General features: G+C 36.4%; 1 protein-coding gene across 9 annotated transcripts in view; it reads left to right on the forward strand.

Moving 5' to 3' along the window:
* Positions 1-12,090, forward strand: part of ANK2 (ankyrin 2) — a 281,636-nt gene that overhangs the window by 141,176 nt on the left and 128,370 nt on the right. For 6 of the 9 annotated variants that reach the window (XM_072405727.1, XM_072405757.1, XM_072405733.1 and 3 more), the window contains exon 1: positions 2,956-3,585. The exons of the other annotated variants lie outside the window; for them this stretch is intronic. In XM_072405727.1, the coding sequence (XP_072261828.1) occupies positions 3,457-3,585 (129 nt within the window). In that variant the 5' untranslated portion in view covers positions 2,956-3,456. Of the gene's footprint in view, positions 1-2,955; positions 3,586-12,090 lie in introns of those variants that run through there. 9 annotated transcript variants of the gene reach the window in all.

Genomic DNA, 12,090 nt, shown 5'->3' on the forward strand with positions numbered 1-12,090 from the left:
GCACTAGATTTTCAAATACACAAAATCCACCAGATGCGTTCCTTTTACTACAGATTCCTCTTGCTGGAAGTGATAGTGTACTTAGGCCGGTGTCTGGTCACATTTAGGGGCCACTACAGTTCTGGACTGTAGGACAATTATTAATATCCTGCTCTGGTGTTTGTTAGTTGCTAATTACAGCATACTATCTGCAAGGGCTTTTGTATCCATATGAAGATTGCTTCTTATCTACTATTGGTGTTCTGTGTCTTCCATGAGATTTCATAGTTAAACCAGGCTTCTTCTTTTGACTTTTGCAGCATGAAATATGAAACAACATGCTCAAAATTTGTGTTGGCACTCACCAACTGGCTTCAGACAAAATGCTTCACATTTCTGAAATATTGAAATATCCAGCAATGCGGGCCTTCTTTTGTTTCTGTACATCACAGCAGTAGCAAAATGAAGTGCCCTCACATCATCTATGAGGGATAATAAATGAACTGGCCATCCTGCCTGCAGGAGGTATGACTGCTTGTTCAATAATTTACCTTAATATTTCTGGATGGAAAATCTATTGTGAGTGTATGAATTGTTGTTCATTTTGTTTATGGTGACAGTTCCCTAACTGCATGGCGTAGCTCTTCACCATTTTGAAGTACTCATATGAGTCAACAAAGAGAATGTCATTGTGTGATATTGAAAAAATACATATATTGTGTTAATCCAAACAATCATTTGCTTTGCCCATGTAAGAAAAAATCATCAATTAGCATTGCTCCCCCTTTTCAGCAGCACATACTCACATTTCTGTTGTTTTACCACAAATATAGTAAGCTACCAAGAAGAAAGAAATGCCCATTGTGTCAGGAAATAATGGTGAACATGACTTAATTTCTTCATGGTCAAGCACTGGTGTTGAGTGATAGCCACTGTCTTGTCAAAAGCAGGCTGAGTTTTTCCTGTGTAAGTTATAGAATCTGCTTACATTGGTCTTTCTTCTCATATTCCAACTCGGATGAAAAGACACATGATCAATAATAAGTCCAGGGACACAGCACAGTTGTGCTTTAAGGTGGCTTCACATTGTTTTCTTTATTTACAGGCAGTAACAATTTAAAAACACAAGGATCTCACTACTTCTGGTCTGTGACCTGGGAATAGCTGATGTGACAGGTTCCCTTTACATATCGTGTCAGCATTGAAGCTGTAATAAAAAGTTATGGACAAATGCAGCAGTTTTAGACGGAAAGGGGTCAAAATTTAATAAGCATATCTTGCATTCTTGTGCCTGCTCCCATGTGACATCTGTGAACTTGGACTTAGAATAGAGATATTCTGAGCTCACAGCATTAAGAGAATCGCTGTGTGATCTCTTCTCCTTTATCTCCCTTATTTACTAACCAGTCTTGGGAGGACACTTTCAATGCCTATACAAGTGATTGGAAAGCCTAACTGTAAATTGAATGATTTGTATGTGAAAGGAGAAGGACAATTAAATAACCCAGCTTCTATACAGTTTACAAGTATTACTGTCAGTAATGTACACTATACATTATCTTGTTCCTACCTCCCGTCCTCATCAATGTTGCAATAAGGGATAAAAAACATGTTTTCATTACACATTGTACCTTATTTTAGACCTAATGACATCATCACTGTGTCTTTCTGATCCTCAGTATAATGGGGACAGATTATAATTGCAGTAGGCAAGCACAATTCTTGACATAGCTTCCTGAAAACTGAAAATTATGTAATGCCAAAGTGTCATGCTGAGCTTTTAAGATTTAAAACTCAAATTCGGTCAATGAATTTGAGTAGGTCAGGGACAATAAGGCCAAAAAGGAACAGACAATAATAATGATCCTAGTCAGGCTAGAATTTACATAACAGAGTCATTCTCCAACTCTTTGTAAACCATACCTAATAAAACTGCTGCTGTCTATTAGAGAAATACTAAACATGTTTTGTCAGTGTAGACTCTAAAGGACTGGCCCGGATGATGCAGCTTTAGTTGCATGTTGTGCGAAACAGAAGGAGAACCCAAGAGCCCCCTGGGATGCGTGACGTAGGTGTCCCGGGAGGCTCTATGCTCTCATTCATTCTTGATTGCCTAGGTGATCGAGAATTAAGGGGGCTGTGCTGCACCCCTTTTTTTTTCTAAAAAGAAAGGGTGTTGCACTTAAATAAGAAAAAAACAAACAGAATTTTTACCTTACATGAAAGGGTTGTCTACCATTTTATGTAGTGAAAATTCTGAGTTTAGGTACGCTTTAAGTCCTGAAGAGAAACCTCTGCAACTCTGAAAAACTATAGAGAAGGCTGGAGTTCAGCTTTAACACAATATACTGTAGTGTTATTTAGTTCAACACATGACACAACAAACATTTAAACATAATAGCTGATAGCCAATATGTAACACTTTTCACCTTTTTTTTGTATATTGTTTTATATATTGCTTTTTTTAATTTTTGTACAGATATGTGTAACTGAAAAAGTGCAATTGGGTGTCACTGGGTCATTAAGCTTACTGTAACGATCATAAAAATCATTAAGAACAATAAAATGTAGGCACGGAAGCAAATAAAATGTATAATGTGTATTCACATAACAGAGAAGCTGAAGGGTTTGATCTGGATCCCTCTGGGCGGAGATTAAAATGTGTGCTTCCAGCAGGAAAATTCAGGCTGTGCTTCTACTGTATGCAGGCTCACGCTTGCTTGTCAGAGGCTTGCTACAGATGAAGATATGAATATTCTAAAGGCTGTTATTGCTTGTTCATTCATGCATGTGAAGGGTGCTAGTCAAAAGCAGGTGGACTAGGCATAGCCAGACCTGCTTCACATTCAAGCTGCAATAATGTAATTAAATAGGAACTAGAAGCATAAGGGCAGAGGGAAGGAAACAAGTCATGTGTTCAATCCTAGGCAGTCCTAGCAGCCACAGCAGCAGCAGCAGCAAGTCATTAAGGCAGACTGCACCATTTTTGTTCTTACTCTGCGATGAGGTGCTAGTGGAATTTAAAAGAGCTTTCCTCCCCTACTGACTTGACAGAGGTGGCCTCTTCCTGGCTGTAGTCAGAGGACACAGGCTTTGCTGAAAGGTCCCAGAAGACCTTTCTGGTTTGCTGAGGAGTGAAAGGATGGACTGAAGCTTGCCTTTACATGCTGTCAATGCAATTCTGGGATGGTGCCAGTCTGAATGGTCACATTCTGTGATCTTGCTTTTTATATATCTGCTGCCTGACACTTGCTGTGTGATAGGTGTAAGTGTTCCTGTGCTCTATGGGAAGCGCAATGCTCTCTCTGCTGATGGGTCCTGCAGCATATGGACACAAGCTGTAATTTTTCTGTGGATTGGAGGATTACAGTGGAAAGTTCTGGCTGACAGCCATAGATTTAGTAGGAGCTTAAAAAAAAAAACTGGATTTTTTATATTTGTGGTAGGAGTCCTTGAAGCTGGTATTTTCTTCTCAAAATGGCTCATGCTGCTGCTTCTATTAAAAAAGTACGAGAGCTGGAATTGCCTACTATTGAGGAAAAAGAGAAAGAAAGGGAAAGAAAAAGGCGTAAGATCCCAAGGGATCGCCTAGATCGAAAACGTAAGGTATGAGGATTATACTCCATCCATTCAGCTCATGATCATCACCGATATACATACAACTTGTCATGGGGCACCGGTGTCATTCTTCTTGTCACTGAAATGCCATGCTTTTTTCCAATCTGTCTTTTCTTGCTCAGCTCATTTCTGTCTGGCTTTCCATCCTATCATAAATCTTTTCATGTAAATAGAAATAATTGTTCTCCATGTAATTAGGCAGTCACAGCACGCTGCCATAACAAAAGGGACATCTAAAATGAATATGTTGATTCTGTGACAGACGTTCTGCTCAATATAACAATCATGTGTGAATGCATCCTCCTTCATTATACAGAGATGCAGAGTTTCCCTGCATCAGTGAATCCTGTGTGCAGACCCCACCTTCCTCATGTTTGATCATATCAGCTGGGTACCATGCTATTCCAAACAGCTGTGGGTTCAGCATAATACAGCATCTAATACACAGACTGCAGATACAGGTGTGGCTTACAACCTAATGCAACTCTGCCTAAAATTCATTTTCTTCTTATCCATACAGATTAATAGCCCTCCCCTGCAGATGATAAACTGGCCCTGCATTCTAGGGCTTATTCTGTACACTGGGATGCTTAGGCTTATATATATATATATATATATATATATATATATATATATATATATATATATATATATATATATATTTATAATATATATACTGTATATAATTGCGTGTTTTGAGATCTTGAGACAGGTAGATGTGGCTGACTGTTCGGCTGTACATAATGCTCAGTTCTTACTAAATAAATGATGCTTCTGCAGTCAATTATTGATGCTGGGTTTTTTTTTCCTGCAGCACAGAACTTCACTAAATCTGTGATTATTAGAATCACTGCTGTTATTTTTTTTACATCTTTGTCGTCAGTCTTCCTACTTTCTGTTTGCTATGTAAGCTGCAAAGCATTGCAGGGTTATACACCATTTTATGCATTGCAGTAGCATTACACTTAGTAGTTGCTGGTGATCTCAATAGGCTACACAAATACAGAAATCAAGGAATTTATGAAAGATTATCTTGATGGTTGATTCTTCCCCACAGGCTAAATAAAGCAATCTACCTGATTACTTTCAGTACTATAATGTGCTCAGAGATATATTAATGACATGTATTCTGTGGTCTCTGTTGTGGTTCCCTGTATAAGGCGGAGCTGCCCAACCGAGAAATGTATTATTTGGGTGAATTCCAAAAACCATGAGAGTTCCTACTGACATATATGTTGACTTTTTCTCTATGCATATAGCATATTTAAACCAAGAATTACGAGGGCAGAATTATTTTGGTTAATGTCACTAAATTAGTACCACTAAATATTTTTATCATGTTTTAAATTTGTGCAAACAGAATGAATTTGCAAAATCATTTTTGTTTTCAATAATTTGATGGGGGTTAGACTTTGTACCATGTTTTTTTTTTTTTTTTAACGTAATGCATGTCAGAAGTCTTTTGTCTTTGAGTCAGAAAGTAAGCGGAAAGCCCACATGAGCAAGTTGTAATGGGAAAAAACGGGAACTCTTGGTGGGAACAAAATGTTTTGGGCTTTCTAAGATAAGAATTGAGCTCACTTTAGGGAGAATTCCTAATACTTTCTGTTGCATCTTCAGAATATGATATTTTCTTTTACCTGTTCTGTCAGAAACATTTATATGCCATTTAACTTTGAGACATGCAAAGGATTGTCCCTTCAAGCCACAAAGGCCTACTTTTCTGATTTCACCTTTCACATTATTCACTTATTTCAGAGAACTAGTTAAGAGTCAGGGCTGTCATAACTACACTACATGTGAACTAGAATCAGAAGGTCTAAATGGCTCTTTTTAGTCTCCTGTGTGGCTAATGGTCTGTGCTTTTCAACACTCTTGCCACAAGTTGGAATATATTCATCTGCAGGATTGTGCAACTAAAAGAACTTACGTTCATTCTAATTTGTTTGATCACATTGCCTTTTATTTAGATTCTGTTCCTAGATCATTTTAGTTGTGTAATTATTTGAATGATGACCAATATTAGCATGATGCTCCAAATCAGTTACATTTTGGTATTGGAGTAGATATGGAGTAAAATGAAATGTGCCATCAATAATAGAGAGTTAGGACAGTTTCTGAAGTTGTGCCAAAATCTCTAGGGAGACATGTTGGGTTAAATCTTTACAATAAATAATTAATTCTTATACAATATTATTCCTCAGTATGTATGAAAGCTGATTAGGACAGTACTCTGTAATAATTGTTTGTTCACTATTTGCCCTCCATGTTTCAGAACACACAGATTTCTCACATAAGCCCAGGCAAATCTATGCACAGCTTAATCATATTTTATTTTATTTAAAAAATACATTAAATGCTGTCTTTTTGTTTGTTTTTTTTGCAAGCTCACCAAAAATATTCAATATATACCAGTGGTAAGAAGGAGTTGTAGAGGTCATAGCTGCAACAGGCTCTGTGTCCTTGAGAGGCCAACGGGATATTTGTAATAAGGGTGTAATAGATAAATCTATTGCGGTAAACCTAAATTGTCATTGCATTTTGGGGAAGAATGTGAAACCATAAATGGATGTGAACATCCCCTTCTACTTTTTTTTCTGTTTTTTGTTATGAATTGCTACTCCGCTTGTTTCAAAGTCCTAAAGCATGAGGACTATAATGCTCATTTGTGAAGGCCATATTTTTGCTTTATAAATGTCACCTAGTGTATAGTAAATCTGTTTTTTTTCTTAAGCATGGCTAATCAAAACATACATACATTTTCCAATTAAAGTATACAATTCACATGCAACATTGATGGATACTTTAATTACCATTTGAGAAAAGTTAATAATCCTCTCCTATGTATAAATTAGATTACATACCTAGTGATCTATTTAGAGGATATAGGTAGAAACTGATAGCTCCTCATTTTTCATTCCATGATAGAACTGGGCCAGTGTTAAGTCTTGCAGTTTACTTTTTGTTATTACATACTGTACATTTTCAAACAGAGATTCCAAAGTGCAGATATTAATAAAAACTGCAGTCACTCAACACTCTCCTATTTTTACACAATTTTTATGTGTTTTAGTGTGTCCAACAGCAAAGACATTTTCTAAGTTAATTTATTCACTTTATATGCATTAATGCAAAAATATATTACCAGGGATATCACACACCAATATATATGTTTATCCTGTAAGAATAGCCATTTACCAGTCATTTATAATATCCACAGCCATGGTTTAGATCTGGCATTTGTTTTTTTTCTCCTGAAATGCACTTTACATATATTAATTTAAATATGTGTCCTGGATGTGTCATTTTCTTTACCAAGCTTTGTGTCCTAATTCTTAGAATGCAAGGACATCTTTTTATGGATGTTAATTCAAAGTGAATTACAGAGCTCTACCCTTGGGAATATATACAAAGAACTAAACAAATGTGCAAATAAACAATGGCATTGTTAAAGTGAATCTCCCCCTTCTTAAATCACAATATAAACAGGTACATACGTATAATACTGACTTGCCCCATGGTTCCTAGATGATAATGATGATGATGTTACCATCTTTCTGTCTCTTGCAGTGGATTAAAGTTCCTTTTTATGAGATTTCTTCTTTGCATTTCACAGTACTCTACCTGGAAGTTTTATAACATCACACCCAGTGATTCTGGTAACAGGGGTAAAAGAAGTATTATTCTACTTCTACTCTTTACAAGTGCATAATTTTTATCTCTTTATAGTAGGTGATTTGGGAAGGGGTCCAGGGCAAAATTTGAAGACTTTCCATTTTAGTAGAAGGTTCACTTTAAGCTAGTTGTACAGGAATTGGCTTTAATTCAATCAATTTTCAATTCAATTGACAATAGCAAATCAATTTAACAATCACTTCTTTAGTATTGATTTTTTGTTAACCATCTAAATGCAGATCAATCACTTTATTTTTCATCAATCTCTCAATCAGGAGAGGTATATGTGTGGAAACTTCAAATTAAACTGAGCAGAATGTCCCAAAATGTTCCACTTTCAATGAACGGTTTAAATCCTTACCAATAAGGGTTCTTTGACTTCTACACTTGTCATCAGTCATTTTAGTTTGGGAATAAAGAATCAATTTATGGTTAGTTCTAATGCAAAGTCATCTGGTGTATGGTTAGCCTAATGCCATCATAGATTTTCAGTGAAGGTAACTAAGATGATTTAGGTTTAGGGTAGGTTGGGTTACATCGTTATATATTGTGCCAAGATACTAATTAGCAACCAGTAAGATTTAAATAATTTGTCATAAGGTGTTAGTGAATGTGAATTCAGGGGTTATAAATACAATTTACTTCATTATTTGCTTCATTATTAACTCTAGAGCCATCAATGAAAGAGAAAAATATAGGCTTTGCTAAGAGTAGGGTAATCATGTTTGTTGTGCTGCAGAGTTTCAGAAAATAAAAAATCTTTTAGATACTTTGCATGAATTTATAATAAAACACTAACACATTAATCATAGCATATCTTTAATTCAGTCCTATAGGAAGAACAGTAGGCAACCAACTAAAAAAATAAATGAGATACATATATGTGAGCTGATTTACCCACTAAAGGATCTGTTTTATGTCAAAATTTTTACATTCACACAGCTCAGCCACAGTAAACAGCCCTGTCTGGTATATACAGGTCTGCTTCCCACCACCAGCCAATTACTAGATAGTAAAAAAAAAAAAGCAAAGGGCTAATGAATTTACCTCTTTGTCCCTCTACTATCCCTTCATATAAGCATTCTCCTTGCATTGCAGCTTATCTGATTGGCTCCTAGTGCTTCACTTCTCCCAGATTAGGCTCTGCTCACACTATGCAAACATATCAAAATATTGCCCTCATTGTTAAAGTATGGACAGTTACAAATTGCTTTTAATTGTTAGGAAAGGTCTTTATTCTGTTAGTATATTCATAGCACAGCCATTGTTCAGGCTGGTATCCTCCCTATACATTGACCTGTTAGACTTCAACATACCTGCACCATTTATGGGAAAACAAATATATTTTTGCTCACAAATGCTATACTTATTCTAGTTCCATGTACCATAATATATTTGGCCACATTTTATGGTCATAGAATTGTTATCTATCAACTTGCGTCAAGAGTCTGGTTTTTCATTAAAAAGTGGCCTCCAAGAACAAGACAAAGCTTTACATATATTATTGTGGATTTTTACCATTTAATCAGTTCCTAGTGCATATTTTAGATGTTTTCATAATGATTCATTTAGCACTCTATTTGTAATATGGAGAGAAAGTGAAATTTTTGTGCTACTAATATTATTATTATTGTTACACAATATTTATATAGTGTGATCCAGTCCTGCGTTGTCCTGGAATTCCTCTTAGTCCCGCCATCTTCTATCTTCTTCTCCATCCTCTTCTTCGGTCTTCTTTCTCGTCACCCAATCTCATAGTGTGCAGGTACGAGGCCAGGTGATGTAGCCGCTGTGAAGGAAAAAAGAAAGCTGATTTCACTGGGCATGCGTGAGATCGGCATCTCATTCCCCTTGGTGGAAAAATTGCACTTCAACAACAACATTTTTACTTTATATAGAAGGGTTGTGTACCCTTCTATTTAAAGTAAAAAAGGTTGAGTTTAGGTACGCTTTAAACAGCACTTTACGAAGTCCATTGTAATATTATTAATCGTCCCTCAAAGGGAGATGTCACTACCATAGTCATATGTCATTACACAGTCTAAGGACAATTGTAAGGGGAAGCCAATTAAACTAACTGCATATTTTTTGGAGGAGGAAACCCACACAAACAAATTGAGAACATACAAACTCCATGTAAAAAGTGTCCTGGCCAAGATTCAAAAATGGAATGCTGGTCACAGAGCCAAGCTTGCTTGATGTTATATGTAATATTTGTAACAAATAATTTTACTGATACTTTTTTCACAATAAAGGCTGCCATTCATACCATAAAGCATACATTCAATGACTATGTCTGTCTTTATATTTAATAAACAAAACTTGTGGGTTTCAATAACTGAAATGAAGAAAGGGCCTGTAATAGACTTTTTACATTACAAAAAATAAACAAAAAAACAAAGCAAAATGAAACTTCCCAGAGCTAAATCACTCACAATGGGGACCAGAACAGGAACCTAGGACCCAGTTAAAGACCAGGGACCCCAGCTACAACTTAATTTTCTATTATTAAAACAGGCAAAAATCAGAAGGGGTGAGAAATCTCCCTGTGACTTCAAAAGAAACTACAATTGTAGGCAGTTGGTCTGTGCCTATTGCAGTCATTAAAGGATTCATTTAAAAGGAAGGGGAATCAAAGCTGCTACCTTGCCTAGAGGCCACTTTTTGCCATAATCCATCTCTGGAAATACCTATTGCATGCTATGTTGTTACCTTACAGATTGTATATCCTATCGGGCAGGGTCCTCTTCCCCTTATATGTCATAGATTGTACTTGGTAGGTATGCAGCTTTATCATCTGCAGCCCCTAATTATTGTAATATATTATATACTATAGTGTAATGGTATAGTGTAATATGTTGGTGTTGTGATAAATATTAGAAAATAACACAAAATACTGTTATATCAGCAATATTGGTGGTAATATATTTTTGTAAGCATAGTATTGTAAATAAAATGGCCATTGTTCCTATAATTAGTGCTTCAGTACACAGGCAGTCCCTGGTGTACATCTGTAAAGCCTGTCATCATATGGCCTGGTTTCTGGAGGGGGGATGAAGGGTGGGGTGTGACTGATGGTTTATTGTTGCCCAACCTTCTGTCCTAGGTAAAATTAGTTTGTCATTTTTTTGTGTGTAGAAAATGTGTTTAGCAATATTAATTTATATCAGCTGCCTACTACACCTAATTAGTGGAGGAAAAATTGCATTCACAGAGGTAGGCACAATAAAGAATAAATGTTCATATATAGATAGCTCTATGACAAAAAGGAATTGAACAAAACACTTCTGTGTATTGTTGTTTTCTTTTAATCATCTATTATTTGTGGCTGGTGAAGGATAAGCTTGGTGCTCTATGCTTTTTACTTTATTCAAATCCTGTCATAAAAAAAAGGGTCATCTTGTCGTCCAGGAAACTTATATTTGCAAGAGACAGCTATCAATGGCTGCTGATATATTTCTCCCAGTAAAGATTTCTTTTAATCAAGTAAAAAAACATCTAATCAGTTTGAGGCAAGTCGATGGATCATTAATCATGATATTTCCAAAAGGATGATCAGCAACACCTAAGTAGTAGGAAAAATTCGAAGCTTAATTTCACTGATTAAATGCGATACACAAAGACGCACAGTCACTGCACTCCATGCTGACTATGTGATTCAAATTCTGATGGCAGAAAACTTTTAACTTCTATTTCAATGTTGCATTATTTTGGAAATTATATGCTCTGTTTACATGGAGGAGCTCATGGATCTTGAACCCCCAACATGTTTCTGGAGGAAGCTAATTATGGGTGAACGGGTCCAGCATATATGAGTGATTTAGTTTTTAATTATGATCATGATTTTTCTTGTTGTTGAAAATTAGTATAGTTTGCAAATATATCATTAGTTTCAGACATTGTATTATTATATTTTTAGAAATCCTTCAAACTTGATTGGTTATTTGAAAACAGGGTCACTGAGCTAGTTAGATGTCTTCAGTAAACTGACCCCTCCCATCTCAGGTTTTGAAAAACTCTTCCAATGTTTAGACATGAGTAAAGGTTTATAAGCTAAGGCAGTCACAGTGGGATAAATGTCATATATATCCTCTCCTAGCTAGGTCAAACTAAAAGCTAAAAAATCTTCAAAGCATTAATTTTCATCTCCTAGGTATATCTTTAAATGGGCCAATCCTCACCCAGGCATTGCACTGTTGGATTGCTGCCAGATTGGGCTGTTTAAAGCCACATACACACGCGCAATTCTTGTCATTGGAAAGGATCTTTCACGATCCTTTCCAAGAACCTCAAGATGCATGACTGAGTGCTGTACATACAGCACCGTTCTGCTCTATGGAGACGGGAGGGGGAGAGCGACGGAGCGGCACCCTGCTGCGTGCTCTCCCCCTTCCTTTGCATAAGAATCGCTCGTCGTATATCGTTCGTGGATCCGCCAGGACAGATCCACGGACGATGAACGACGCGGGCTGTACACACGCCAGATTCTCGTCCGATATCCGGCAGAAGCCGATTATCGGGCGAGAAAAACTTTACGTGTGTACGTAGCTTAAGACCATCTTTTTTGGCATCTTAGTTTTTGACTGTGCTTTTAAACTATTTGTAATGTCAGTGTGATCATCTTATTCTAAGAATAATTTTATATAGGAAAGGTTAAAAATGACACATATGCAAATCACTTTACCAGTTTCCATGGAATTGTTGAACAATCCATGGTGGGTAAAAAGTTTTATAGTGTGAGCTGTGAAACAAAACATAAAGCTATTTTGTCTGGCTTTTTACCGGCTGTCAAGAAATATCTAAGGTTTCATGGAAAGA

This window comes from Pyxicephalus adspersus, chromosome 3 (assembly GCF_032062135.1).
Source record: "Pyxicephalus adspersus chromosome 3, UCB_Pads_2.0, whole genome shotgun sequence".
NCBI lineage: Eukaryota > Metazoa > Chordata > Amphibia > Anura > Pyxicephalidae > Pyxicephalus > Pyxicephalus adspersus.